The sequence below is a fragment of the Monopterus albus genome, unplaced genomic scaffold (genome assembly GCF_001952655.1).
Source record: "Monopterus albus unplaced genomic scaffold, M_albus_1.0 scaffold4.1, whole genome shotgun sequence".
NCBI lineage: Eukaryota > Metazoa > Chordata > Actinopteri > Synbranchiformes > Synbranchidae > Monopterus > Monopterus albus.
In genome coordinates, this window is record NW_018127884.1 from 5872494 (window position 1) to 5888125 (window position 15632).

Below are 15632 nucleotides of genomic sequence, written 5' to 3' on the forward strand. Positions count from 1 at the left end.
ACATCACTGTCAAATCATTCACAAGCGACATTGTGAATCAGTTCATGATCGTGTTAATGTGAGTGACAGGCTTGGTTAAAGTATGTGCAGGTGTGTGTATGTGTTTGTGTGACTCGGTATTACTCATGTTGTGGGGATGTGATTCTGTTTACACGGTCACACTGGGGACATGACGTCCCTATGGGGACAAAAAGCATGTCCCCTAAATGTAAATCACTGAATTTTAGAATGATGACTTGGTTTAAGCTTGGGGTGTGATGCCGGTAGTGGTTATGGTTAAGGTTAGGGACGGTCTCCAGAAAATGAATGTAAATCAAAGTGATGGAAACACATGAGCACTGGTCCTCAGCTCTCTGGAGCCCCAAGATCCGTCCTTTTGAGTTCCTGTTGTTTTGCCGTGAAATGTCTCGCACCTGTCCTCGGTCATTTTAATAAATGACGCATAGCAGGACTATAACGCATATAGTAGAACATTAAGGCATAAGCAGTATGATACATTAATCAAAGTATGCTGAAGATGGAGGGATATATCAGTATAAATCTATATTTAAAAGCCAACTGTTGAGCCTTGTCGGTTTATTAATGAGTCACAGTTGTATTTATTATGACAGTAAATGGCACACAGCTAGCCTTAGCATTTATCTCGGATTTTGTGCTTTGTGTGAACTGTCAACCCCAGTCTTTACTAAAAGCTCCTATGATGTAAGCTGCGGTCTCATTTCCTGGTTTATAGGCTCGGAAGTGAATTGAAGTCGAAATAATCGAGTCCCAGCGAAAAGCCCATCAGCATCTGCAGCTGGACTCTCCACTCCCCGTGTCTACAAGCCGAGCCTACTCCCTCCTCAGCAGCCTAACCAATGAGTTTCACCATAGCAAAAAATGAAGGAGAGTGTGACGGGAGCGGATTAAACAGGTGTATTTAAGAGTAGACAGCAACTACAGGTAGGAAGTGAGTTTCTAATTCTACTTTGTTCAACTTGCCTGTCAGCGGAGTTGGATGTTTCTGAAAAGGGGATTAGGAGCGGTTGCTTGTTTTTTGGGGGGGATTAGCTGCAGATTGTCTTGCATGAAGTGAGTAAAAGCGGACAGTGACAAACGATATTATCAAAGTAGACCGTTCGCCTTTAGTATCGCCTATTGTAACAATGAAAACCCAAGACAGCTAGTCATCGTGCCACTGAACGTTAATCGGTGTTGGGTTTTCAAGGATTACAGATGTGCAGAATGATTAACTAACCGTTTAGGAGCGTTTCTTGTATCGCCCTCATGAAGTTGTTAGATCGAATCGGCTGCTTTTCGCTCTTCAGTGGACGTGTTGGTTTTCCGATCCATTCTTAGGTTAGAAGTTTTTGCTTTATGAGATTTATAGCTGATGGTACTGCTTGTATTTCGAGCTGTCCTGAGTTGAGTTTGACATTAATGCTTTTGGGTAACATCTGGTTTGCAGCCTCCACAGCTGGCAAACAAAACCTTGGGCGCTGTCCCTGGTGCTGGAAGCCAAACGCACACTTGTTCATTCGCTTCCTAATAATGTGAAACTTTGACTAAATAATGCTGTTAGAGAAATTCAGCCACCGGCCTCATACGTTCCCCATTTAAAACCAGATAAGCGGGGTCAGAAACTCTCCTGCTCAAGGACACTTCAGCTGGGCGGATGCTTACCACATTGGTGCATAAACAAATCAAAGTCCTCAGTGTTATCCTCTGGGCAATAAAGACACACGTCCATGTATCTTTTAGATTCCTGATTATATCATTCGTGTCATTTTCACTTGTTTGCTCATTGTTAGATAAGTGAAATTTTTCTTTAAATTATTGTTTTCCCATTCATCCTATTTGCTAGCGCATCATGTTTGTAAAAACTGAAAGGAATGACTGTGTCTGTTCTGTGTTTTTGTATAGGTTATACTTTTGTGGAGAGTAGTGAGACCCTCCTTCTTTGTCATATAGGTATTAAGAGTGTTTAAAATAAGGAAGCACCAAATCTGGCCATCTTAAATAAATCTTTCCAGGGATCTGATCTAGACTCCTAAAAGCACAAATGTCCTGTCTCTCATCATTACTGAGGTAAGATGACATTCCTTACAAGGGAATAATAGTTTTGACTGGCAGAAATAAGAGGATGGGTTTGTTTTTGTCCTCTGAGACTCAACAGGAATCTTTATTCTTTTTGTGACATCTTTACCAAGTCAAAAGAGCCTGTGTCCTGTGATCCTGCCACATCTTTACTGAGATCCCTCCACCGACAACTGCATTTTTCCATCCCTTGGAGCTACACCGACAGCCTCACACCGCACTGCTTTGCTGGTTGGCAGCTCCTCTTGCCCTGAGCCAGGATGAATGACATTCAGGAGGCCACCTCTCCAGCGACTAGCCTCAGTGGTCCAGCTACTTGCGTCACCAAAGTAGAGCTGCGCGTGTCTTGCAAAGCTCTGCTGGACCGAGACACGCTGAATAAGTCAGACCCCTGTGTCATACTGATGGTACAGACCAATGGACAGTGGACAGAGGTGAGCCCTCTTTTTTAATCTCTGGTGTGACAAATACACAGTTGAACCCCTTGAGAGCAAGAGCGTGAGGTTGCTATCTCCTCATTCAGCAATTCTACAGACAGCAGGATGTAACTTAAAAAAAATCAATTCAGCTTCTTTTATTTAACTGCATTTTTAATATGTAGAGAATTGTGCCCTAACTCACACTGAATAAGAATTTAGATTATTAAAATTACAGCGCCTTGGGCTGAGCAACATGTTTTCTTAATGGTTATTGAGAACTGTTCTACAGAGACACAGGGGATAGTTGCTCAGCCCACCATCCTCACCCAGAATCGCAAATTTAGGAAGGCTGAGATTTTAAGATTAAACAGCAGTGATGTGTGAAATACTATACATTAGAATGAGTTTTCTATCTCACTCCAGTTATCCCCAAAGCCATGTCGTCATACACGATCAACCAGGGAGATAAATCCTTTAATGGTCTGGTGAACTTGCAGCTGTTTTCCCACTCTTTTGGAAAAGATCATGTCATACCCAACAGCTGTCTGATTCAGAATTACAAATGTCAGATGTAGTGTATATGTGCAGGGGAAAAGCAAACATTATCTGTCTCCACAGTCAAATAATTTATAACAGATTGCATTGTCCTGCAGGATTCACATCCTACATTAGTAAGTATAATTCTCAGGTCTACATGGACAAACAGTAGGTTGAAGCATGATGAGCTGTGTTTCCTCTGAAAATGTTTACTTACTTTGGATTGGTCCCATGCTGAATGGGAGTGTAGGCTGCAGGTCTCTCATTTCCTTGTTAATTAAGTAATTCAGTTCATTTAGTTCAAAGCCAAAACACAGGTCTCCATTAAACAGAGGATGTGCTAAACGTGGCTGAGGATATCTAATTATCTAGATTTTCTTTCCCTGAAACCATTTATCAAACAAAAACTCTCATTTCAGAGAAATAGGAGATTATAACTACCTGTAACAATGCAACACGGGAACATTTATCAGTGATGCTCACTATCACAGTGGGCAGTGGATAAGCACCTTTCTGCTGATTCAAACACTGCATTTAAGTACAATTTTGAGATATTTGTATTTTACTTGAGTAAAGTATCTATCTATCTATCTATCTATCTATCTATCTATCTATCTATCTATCTATCTATCTATCTATTGTCTTTTCTTTCCTCTGACTCTTTGCAGTCATGACAGTGTACGCAAGTTGTCTAATCCTCTGCTGTCAACTCCCTCAACTGGGAGGCACCATTCCTTGTGCAGAGTGTTTACTTGCGTCAACAGCTGAGTAAGAAGCAGAGCCCACTCACCACCGTATCATTCTTTTTCCTTGTTCTGTTCAGCCCCACTGACTTGCAAGTGCTATTTGTTGAACTGCATTCATTTTAATATCAACTTAGTTCACCACCTGTTCACTCCCAAGAACAAATGCAGTAGCATGATGAAACTGACTTGACCTTTACTTCAAAAGCAGGTTTCACTCTTCTTTTTGTTTAAACTGGATTCTACACACCAGCGTGATAACGAGTTAACTCCAAACCTAGCTTTTCTGTGACTTCTAACCTAAGCTACAGGGGCTTGTTATGATCTAACTACATAGAATATGGTCCACCTACCTGGCGGAACTGATTAGAGAAAGCTTTAATTTCCCATGCCAGGGATCTCTCTATAGCTCTGGCCCCACATCAACAACAAACAGGCATCACAGACTTCACCAAAACATATCCTCCTTAGCTGTGATTAGCTTTCATCAGCAAACGGACTCATCCCAAATCTGTCCATCCAGATGGCACAAAGAGAGGAGGTGATGGCAAGAAAACATGATAAAGAGAAATGGGGGTGAATGAGGTTGAGGAAGTCAAGCTCAAGTTGGTATGATTACGACAACCCATCATTCATTGCCAGGGTAAAATGGAAACAGTAGAGCAAACCCTACTACTTATCTATTGTATTTGTTATTGTATTATTATTATTGTCATTAGCTAGAGAACCAGTGAGAATATTCACAAAGAGCCATCAAAGACCAAAGTTTATTTTCAGTTCAAGCAGGACAAAAGTCAACAAAAGGTATTAAACAACGAAGGTTTGTTTATTATTAATGAGCAAGAATTTGAAATGCACTTTTAGCACAACACTTTTAGTCTCAATGTGTGTAAAAGGTTGCAGGAATCAGAGAATGCTCCAATTAAATCAATTAGTCACACATGGATGTTTCAAACTGACAATCTTCTTCAGCACGCAAACTAGCAACCACGTGAAACAAGAATAAAAAGCAAAGAACTTCAGTAAACTATTAGTGAAATTTCCATTTAAGGTTTTACAATTCCAATTAAAAATGGGTTATGTACAAATAAAGGAAAAACTAAATAAATGAAAGGAGAAATGTGTCCTTATATTAGTGGGAGGCATTTTTCTGATGTGGATTTGATCCACCTGTGACCAGGGTCACTGCAAATATGTTATTCTGATTCATCACCATCATCCATTTCTGTTCTGAAATGGCCATTTTCATCATGATTGGAGTGTTCTTTTCTAGGATAATAATGGTCTAATCTGAGGGGTGCGAGGGGTCACTGAATGGTTTGATGAGTATGAAAATGATATCAGTCATGTTTTATGGCTGACAGAGTCACTAGGGTTGGTATTTATATAATGTGTAAGAAATGGGACACATAATGGTCATAAATGTGACTTATGAGTTCGATTTTGACAGGAAAAAGTAGGGCTTTTGCAGCTTTGTATAAAAAAGTAAGAGTAACTTTGGCAAACTCCTAACATGACTTCAGTGCTACCTGAAGTGTTGAGAAGTACAGTTATGCCCGATGCCCTCAAACACTAAATCAGCCCGTAGCTGTCCCCAAAACCGCTGTGTTATGGCCACATCAGCACGTTCATGCCATGATTAAGACAATCCATCATTATTTGTGTCCTACATATAAGATACTACCCCGCTAGCTTGTGCTGACAATACCAATATGCTTGGGATATTATTCATAAAAATCTTTAATGGGTTCAAGAAGAATAAATTAACCATTTTAATAAATAGCATCCATCTTATTAGGTCTTGTGTAGTGTTTAAATGCTAATTAAATGCACATTTGTTTCTGTTTTTCCATAACCAAGAACACAGACATCAATTGAAAATGAAGCATTTCCTTGAAAAATGTTTTTTGTAATTTCTTTATTTTACTGTTCATCATCTTTTGAACTCATCGTTACCACATCAAGAAGAACTAACATGATTTGATCTTATTTACTGTATAATGACTCCGTTATGTCATGAACATTTTGTTGTGTATTTGTGTTATCTCTTCCTGTTTCATACTGTTATTTTGTTGTCACACTTCCTGTCTGCTCACCTTACACCCTGCCTCTTTACTTTAGATCCACCCCACCTTCCCTTTGTCTGCCTTCCCGCCACTGCTGTCTGCCACACACCTGTGCCCCATCTGCTCATCAGCCTTCTTGCTTTTATACCCTTTGATTTTCCTTCTCGTTGTTCCAGCTGTTTCTGTGCTGTGACCTCTACAACAAAGTACAGTCATGTTTTTTCCTTTTTCCCCTTTGTCAAGTTTTCTTGCTAAGGTTAATGTTTCAAGCCATGTGTGAATGTTTCCTGCCCTTTGTTACAAAGAGTTTGGCTTACCTTTAAGTGTTTTTTTAGGAGACCTTCATTTGATTGATAGATACAGACATGTGTCATTCAACTACACACCAGACAGTGGACAATAGAATAGAATTTTGTCACATTGCAAACAAAATATGAACAAATACTAAAATAAAATCTGGATTCCAGTCTTTTGTTTTGGATGTTATGTACTTACCGGAGTTTTGTCCTGTTTCTGACAAACTGTAGTACACCTGAAGGAACGCTATCTGAGCTTTCTGTCTGGTTTCTGCACTTGGGTCTAGTATTTTAAACTCTTCCAGACTGTGGGTATTAGCCAGGTCTTGGACCCTTTTGTCATCTTATGTATTTCCAACATATGTGTTCAGTGTGTAGCTGCTGGTGACTCCTAACTAACTTAGAAGATCTCTGATGCTCTCATGAGATTTTTTGAGTGATATTGTTACACTGGGGCGGCACAGCAAGCAGTGGTTAACGCTGTCGCCTCACAGCAAGAAGGTTCCGGGTTTGAGCCCCATTTACATATTCTCTCCGGGTATTCCGGCTTCCTCCCACAGTCCAAAGACATGCAGCTTAGGTTGACTGGCAACTCTAGTGAGTGTGAGTGTGTGTGCCTGTTTGCCTACATGTCAGCCTCGTGACAGACGGACGATCTGTCCAGGCTGTACCCTGCCTCTCGCCCATTATCAACTGGGATCGGCCCCAGTCCCCCCGCGACCCTATTTAGGAATAAGTTGTATAGATAATGGATGGATGTTACACTGCTCTCTCCACCTGCATCCTCTAAGCACCACATGATGGGACATCTTTTAGAAGCATGGTGTTCATCCCTCCAGTAAAGTTCTAGATAAAAACATATGACAAGGAGCAGTGAAGCTTGTGGTAAAACATCATTTTTTAAATTGTCTCTCAGCTGTATTGTAGAATGGTAATATTTTTGTTCTATCATAGTTTTATTTGAAATATTGTTATTCCTAAAATCATGAAGTCTAGTTCAGTTTTTATCTGATCAAGATTGTATCTCTTCTGAAGGGAGAAATTAGGGAGCATAGTCACCAGTTTCTAAAGCTATCACGACATAAAATCTGGATCTGCTCCACTGACAATGAAGAAATGACTCTTGACACTGTGACAGACAAAATTGTATTCAAGTGTGTGGCTGTGTTTTGGATGACCACTTGAAACCTTTTGAGTCTCATTTACTGGCAACAGACCAGCTCCAGATTATGCCTTTTGTTGGGGCAGTTTAATTTTGTGGTGGATTGAGATTTAAGACCCAAATACGCGTTAAATGTCAACATAAGTACAGTACCATAAAAACTGTGAGAATCTGGATTTTTTTGCTGCCTGAGTTTGTCTATTTAATGATATGAAGCTCTGTAAATGCACGTAAATATCCTCCTCAAAGATGATTTGTCCTTGTGACAAATTGGATGTATTCATGAAGCTGTGTGAGAACTAAATCCTACATCTTGAGTAGATGGGGCCTCAGAGAGCTCAGTTTTTCCTTGTCAGACAGTCAAAGATGAGCATGGACGTTTCTGAAGAGTATGCTGAGATTAAATGTCAGAGCCCTCCAGTCTTCTCTCATATCATCCTGTATCATCCAGTATAAAAGCATTTGTTCTGTGTTCTTCAAAATACTTTAAATAGACAGACATATATGTTGCAAGTGCTATTTTTCAATCCTATTTTCAGAGATCTTACTGATATAGTATCTGTACAAGGGTTATCACTTTGTCAAAGAGACAATTTCCCTAAGGTCTATTATTGCTTCAGTTACACATTGTTATTATAATAAGAAATATTAGAATGTTTAAATATATTAGATGAATAAATGTGAGGATTGTGTTTTCATTTAGCTGGACAGGACAGAAGTGATCAAGAGCAACTTGCACCCAGTCTTTGCCAAGGTTTTCACATTAGACTACTACTTTGAGGAAGTTCAGAAACTGCGGTTTGAGGTCTACGACATCCACGGCACTCACAGCATTGGGACCCGTGACGATGACTTCCTGGGTGGGGTGGAGTGCACTCTTGGTCAGGTAGGCACATACTACTGTCTTTCTAAGGCACTGTGTATTCCCAAATCCACTCATGTATTGTAGGCTGAACTATAGTTGTGTTAGTTTTGTGCCCTAAAAATACATTTCTGCTGTAAACATGCAGGAACAACTTCCTTTATTTGTGATGTTAGTAATAAATACACAGTGCTGTATATTTGCTCTATAGAGTGGCTCAGTGATGGATACTTATGGCTAGTGTTGATAATGTAGACCCTGTATACGACTCCTTAGGGCTCTAATCCAACATTGTGTTTAACATGATTTTTGCAGATTGTGGCCCAAAAGAGGATGGTGAAGCCTTTGTTGCTGAAGTATGGGAAATACGCTGGCAAATCCACCATCACAGTAAGCTTCTTACACTGTGCATATGACTTTTCATGTTTTCAAATGTGTATTTAAAATAAAGTTCCAGACACCATGTGGAGCAAGGGTTCATGATTGTTCTCCTTCTTCTTGAAAATGCATGAGAGACTTTATGCTGGGATTGTGTAATCATATACAATATGTACAGGATGCTGACATAATAACGTGATCTGTACAGTATCATGTAACATGATACAATAGTTCATCAATAAATAAAAACAGTGTGAAAGGTAGCGCTCGATAGTATTGTAAAGGATTGCTGTGTACAGTGCAGATGTTCCTGTTGTTGTGCCTATCTCCTGCATAGTAGTGTCAATGAAAGTATAAACGTCTACATGAACTTTGTTTCTCTCACACCATCAGGAGACTTTTCTTATCTATTGTCTCACTCACTGCACACATGAAGGACATGGCCTGTGATTTGATCCCTGTGCTGTGATGAAAATGTTAAGAAAAAATTCATCCATTTTAATTCTTTCTCATTTCATCTCTTGCCAGAGTTAGACTTTTTAAACTAGAACCAATAGCAAAGACCTTCAGAATAACTGCAAGGTTTCACTCAAGGGGATTTTAAAAACCATTTTCTTTATTCAGATATAGAGAATTCAGAGTACTCTCATAATATTCAACTCTTAACCACTATGGTTTTGTTGCACATTAATGATGGCACTAAATTTTGTTGCAGAGCGACTTGTGTGTGTGCAAATGTGTGAATAGGCAAAAAATCTTTTAGTGTGCTGCAGTGCATAATTCATTCACCAAGTCCATATGCTTTCAATATGTTTAATATATTTTAAGTACATTTGCATTTGTGCAATCATCTTTATCATTTGATTGTTTTGCCTTATAGAAAGTGTGTATATATATATATGTTAGTATTTATATATTGTGTGATATACAGACACATACATTTAGTACAGAACTTTATACAGAATAACAGAAAAATACAGAACATTTCATTCTAAACTCAACCCTGAAACCAAATACTTACCTTTAAATAGCCCTTTGCAAAAAGTACAAATTGACCAGAATGTACTTGCTCTCAAGGTCTTAACCTCAACTGGGACCCAACAAGAATAGAAACACAGGAGCCCACTCTGTTACACAGAGAGAGCTACACCGACACACCTTCTGCCCACACTGCTTATAAAGATTTTCTCCTGCACTTGGTACCTGTCAGTACCAGCTGCTTCATCAAAAGCACAAGTTTCCTGCTTTGCCAATTATCACTGTCAGGCCTTACCAACCCTCTGGACAGCCATGTTTTATTTAAGTTTTCATCAGTTTCAAATAGAGGAACAGAGAAAGAGCAAGCTTCTGTCTTCTGGGAGTGAGCCAGGCATCCTAGAGGGAGCAGCAGAGGGTGAAATATGGATTCTTAAAACAGGCTGTCCTGAACTTTTGCCGTGTAACTAATGTCTAAACAAACGCTACGGCAGCCATTCAGAGAGCCGTCTGTTGCACAACTTTACTGTTGCACTTTACAGTATGGGCTAAATTTTATATCCATAAAAGGTTAAATGCACAAGTTAAGACGGTAGTTTGGACCCAATGGCACTTGTTACTGTCTAGATATAATGACCAGCATTTCTGTGTTAACTAAGAGCCACTTCAGAATATTCATTATGTTAACTGTTTATCACAGTGAAGAAGTAGTTACTTTTTACAATAGAAAGGAAAAATACCAGATAATTATTCACACAATAATTGACTGTATAATTTTGAAGACATAAAAGTCTGCATTAAATCTTGGTCTTGAACTGATTGTTTTTTTTTAAGTGATTTAGTCAATACTTCTTGCCAATAATAAACGGCATAAGTACAAAATATTACTGACAAATCTTATTTCCTTTCAGGTGCATGCTGAGGAAATTTCTGGCAACAATGGATATGTGGAGCTCTCTTTCTGTGCCAAGAAACTTGATGATAAGGTGAGAAGAGCTCACATTTTCAAGGGAAATACGAATACAGCTAAAATTTTATTAGACGTGGCTTAGTAGCACTAGACGGGGATAGGAGTAGTAGTAATATGATACTCACAATATTGTTGTGCAGGTTCAGAGAGCACCGACAATGCTTCAGTGGCACTGATATTATGCATATGTTAAGGACTTTTTGGTGTTTCATCATTATAAATCATCACCGGTGTGTGAACGTGTGAGAAATAGTATAAAGTGCTTTGAGTGTGCTTCGATGTGCAGAAAAGTGCTATATAGACCATTTACCAAGACCATAAATCTGTGTATATTTTTATGTTGCAAGAGGATAAAAAAGTGATGATAACACTTGATGTCACCTCTTTGTAGTAACAATGTTCTAACATGTAAAAGTACAATGGTAATCTGAGAACATACCGTACTAGTCTCACAACAGCACATAATATCACCTGTGAATTGTATTTATAGAATTCATAGGGTTCCACTGAAAGGCTGGATATCACATGAACTTAGCTGTTCCTGCTCTCACACTGTGGAACTTTGCTAAAGGCACATTTCAATCAAAAAGACAGCAGGGGCTTACATCCAATTATGACTCTGATGATCTGAAGTCGCACCACGTTCTCAAGAGCAAACCTTAGGATGTAAGTCTCATTGGTTGCTCTTAAATCCCAGTGGAATTGGAAGGTAAAATTCAAATTTTCTACTGGATGTACACTTATATTTGAAGGTAGACTTTGAAATTTACAGCTACTCTGAGAGCAAAATTGAACTTGGCACTAACATGATGGCCATGATTTAAAAAAATAATAAAAAATAAATCTTTTCTATTAGATTGGATCTAACCTTGGTATGTGATATTTGCTTATATCTAGTCTGGAAAATTTTAACTTCTCCCACAATACTGAAGAATCCACACACTTTCTTTGTTCAACCGAATGATTGCCTCTGAGATTTCTGCATACTCAATTAAATCATTGCTACAGTTTGGATGTTACAGCTGTGGCACACCACTGTGAAGCAATGATGTGTCATCATATGCCTCTGAGACACAAAAGTGTTCACGGTATCACTGAATAAAACCTACAACACCTTATTTAATGTGATTTCTTGGAATAAAACCCTTTAAGTGCTGATTCTTGGTGCCAAATATCTAAAAATACTGATGTAGAAGACACTGATCTTGTTTACAGTTTCATTCTGGTTAGAAAAAATAACCAATCTTTAGGTGGATAGTTGCAAATATAACAGAACAGACTACAATAGCCCAGGGTTTGGTTATGGTGTTGGTGGTGGATTCTGGGTGGGTTTGGTATCATCTGTGCAAACATTTGATGTCAAATAAACATGGGTGTGAGCAGTGTTTTTTTATCACTAATGCAGGGAGGGAATTTACATTTCTGGCAAAACAAAGTACAGCTCTGTGAGACTGGGATGGGATATGAGAAGTGCAGAAATGAATTGATAAAGCAGCAGTGAATTTCTTTTTGTCTGCTTGAGGATGGCGACAGTAACTGTAAACACTATGCTGACATATAGTGTATAGTGTATAGTGTTTGGGTAGTTGGTTGATGACTGGTATTCAGTTTGGTCTCTGTGTTCAGTGGGCAGTCTGGTGTTTACAAAAAATGTCATTCCCACACCAAACCTCTGTTTCACCGTAGTAACCAATTCATAGTAGAAGCCAGTGTTAGACATTTGTTTGTTTTTTGGTGACTACCCACTGCACACTTGGAGTGTGTCATTGGTGTCTTTTACACTGGAAACCTTTGGTGCTTGATGTAGGACCTCTTAGCCAGCACATCCAGCCTTTTTGGAAAAAGTAATAATTAGAAGCCAAATGAAAAAATAGCTTGGAATCTAACTTTTGCTGTATAAAATTTAAGTATAAACATATAGTTCAGAATTAACGGGTACATTTATGAAACTATATAAGAGGTACAGGTAGATGTAATCAGGTGAGACAAATTAACTAAGCTCCTCAGATACTACAGACCTGTTTAATATTATTATGATTGTAAAATGTCCACGTAACAATGCATTTAGCATGGACAACCAGATGATGACTGAAGCAGCAAACCCTTTCTAATTAGCTATTTGACACCTGTATAATGTGAACCTGTTGTAAATACTGAGGATCACAGTACGGATGCTGGAGAACAGCAGGATTAATCATGAGATATCATCGGCTGGTAATGATTAACATTGCTGTTGTTGTTAGCTTGTGATTAATTTTTGACATGTGTGTCAGATCGGTCCATGCTACCGATACCACTGGCTAGTAGTTGCCATGACAACAAAGGGAGGATGTTACAGCTCCTTTTTGCTTCTGCCCCTCAGGAGATGTATTGGGCTAATGCAGTGGGAAATGCAGCATAAGCTGTCACATTTGGTGTACATAAAACCCTCTTGCCCCCCCACCTCCCTGACTGCCACAGCGACACAAACGCAGACAGTTATCCTTTGTTTTCCACTCTGAAGAGTCAACTGACCTAAATTGTTGCTTTGCTCTCACTTGAGACTCAGGGGATGATTTAAAGCTACCGCAAATAAGTGTAAAGGATGTGACATCTTAACACATTTTTAGTGTAGCTCAATATTTACTAAACTGATGATATAAATGGGCACAGCCACTATTAATTTGGATGCAGGACATTAATAACAATTCAACCCAATTTTAGATGCATTTTACACATGGGAGGTAATGGAGCGCAAAGTCTCTGCTCGTGAGCTTCAAATGTTGGTTGAAGAAACTCATAAAGATGGTTTAGAACTGGGAGGAAGGCTGTATGAGAGAAAATAGCAGGTCAATGAGGCTAATGGTTCAAGAAGTTGGTGACTATGGAAAAAAGTAATTAGCTGGTATGAGCTGGAAGCTTGCAAAATATTCTCAAATTCTCCCCTAAACAAAAAGTTACATACTCCCTCTTTTTTTCCTTTATTTAATGATCCCGCCTCCAAAAGAGCCACCACGCTGTGCTGTAAAATGTATGCCTGCTTCTTCATGATGGTTAATCACAGAGGCAATTATTTCTGCCTCTGCAATCAAGCAATGATAAATCAGTGTCAACAGCCACTTGTATAAGTTTCCATTTTCTCTCATACAAATAATCTGAACATCCCTGAGGTACGTATTAAAATAACCCAGAAATCGACCTGTTTAGTTGTGAATGCTTTTCTGCTATTTTTTTCTTGTGTGAAGATTGTTACAGCCCCATGTTAAATATTGACAACATTATCTGCTTCATTTGCTTCAGGAAAAACATTGTAAATCAAACCCTCAGTGTGATGTTGTATGTATGTAATTTTTGTCTTAAGTAGATATTAATTTCAATTACACTTCCTGAATAAATACAGCTAAAACAAACAAACAAAAACACTCTAGAAAATACATACCTTTCTGCATTTGATTTGCCATAGTTGTAGGAAGAAATATGACCTACAGCAATGTTACCTGAATAAATACTTAAGTCAGCATTTTAATTCTGATTATTTGTCTGGAACAACTCAATGTGTAAAAGTCAGTGTGTTCAGTTGAAATTGGCCTACTGTTAACAGAGTACCTCAAGGCTCTGTGCTTGGACCACTTTTATTCTCACTTTATATAAATAAAATAGATGTGGATTAAGATGGAACACATACTCACTGCAATGCTGATAACAGTTTTGCACCCTCACTCACTGAGGCACAAACCTCAGTCTGCATTTACAGTCTCAACTCTTTGAACTGAAGTTAGTACTAAATGGCAACAAAACCAATATAATGTAATTTTCTATTTTAAGAAAAAAACATCGGTCACTATTGATATTGTGGCATGTCAAGGGAAGAAAACTGGATGTTGTTACATGCCATAAATATCTTGCTGTGTGGCCTGATGACTGTCTTTCATTTAAGCAACATGTTGAAAGCCTTGTAAAAAAAGTTAGACTGGAATTAGGGTTTTATTTTACACACAAGATGTAACATTTCTTGAGGAAACAGCCAATGCAAGAATTCAGAGACCACTAGAGATCACTGAGGGAAAATCTGGGGCACGTTGAGGCTGGATGGGGAAATGATAGTCTCTAGAAGAATCCAGAAGGAGTAGAGCCATCACTCTGTTCTGTACTTCAGAGTTGGCCAGTCATCTTACTCTATGCACTGTTTGCATCATTGGTATATTTTAAGCTAATTTAGATCAACTGTGCCCATATCTTTGCAAACATATTTCAAGGAGCTAATTTTCCAGGCATAAGATCACAAGACACCAATCTACCCTCTGTCCCCAGTGTCTGGAAAGAAAGCTTCCACATTTCAGGTTGTAGAGGGAAGTTAACATAATAAATCACTGACAGAATTTAAGACTATAATAAATTAAATGGTAAATGAAATATTGTCTGCTTGTATTTATTATTGGCATTGTTACTGGTTTATTGTTTTAATGTTGTATACAGTGGTGTGAAAAAGTGTTTGCCCCCTTACTGATTTCTTATCTTTTTGCATGTTTGTCACACTGTAATGTTTCAGATCGTCAAACAACCATTTTTGCCCAGTCTCTTTCTTATGGTGGAGTCATGAACACTCAGCTTAACTGAGGCAAGTGAGGCCTGCAGTTCTTTGGATGTTGTTGTGGGGTCTTTTGTGACCTCTTGGATGAGTTGTCGCTGCGCTCTTGGGGTAATTTTGGTCGGCTGGCCACTCCTGGGAAGGTTCTCCACTGTTCCATGTTTTCGCCATTTGTGGATAATGGCTCTCACTGTGGTTCGCTGCAGTCCCAAAGCTTTAGAAATGGCTTTATAACCTTTTCCAAACTGATAGAGCTCTATTATTCTCTTTCTCATTTGGTTTTGAATTTCTTTGGATCTTGGCATGATGTCTAGCTTTTGAGGATCTTTTGGTCTACTTCACTTTGTCAGGCAGGTCCTATTTAAGTGATTTCTTGATTGCGAACAGGTGTGGCAGTAATCAGGCCTGGGTGTGGCTAGAGAAATTGAACTCAGGTGCAATAAACCAGAGTTAAGTTATGTTTTGACAGGGGGGCGAACATTTCTTCACACAGGGCTATGTAGTTTTGGATTTTGTTTTCCCTTAATAATAAAAACCTTCATTTAAAAACTGCATGATGTGTTTACTTGTGTTATCGTTGA

The 15632-nt window shown here is 38.8% G+C and overlaps 1 protein-coding gene across 1 annotated transcript in view; it reads left to right on the top strand.

The window, feature by feature from the left end:
- The first annotated feature begins 745 nt into the window (after positions 1–745).
- Positions 746–15632, top strand: part of cpne7 (copine VII) — a 33596-nt gene continuing 18709 nt past the window's right edge. Inside the window, exons 1-6 of the mRNA XM_020609816.1 lie at positions 746–942; positions 1903–2067; positions 2190–2510; positions 8003–8185; positions 8477–8551; positions 10426–10500. Of these exons, the coding sequence (XP_020465472.1) occupies positions 2337–2510; positions 8003–8185; positions 8477–8551; positions 10426–10500 (507 nt within the window). The 5' untranslated portion in view covers positions 746–942; positions 1903–2067; positions 2190–2336. The remainder of the gene's footprint in view (positions 943–1902; positions 2068–2189; positions 2511–8002; positions 8186–8476; positions 8552–10425; positions 10501–15632) is intronic.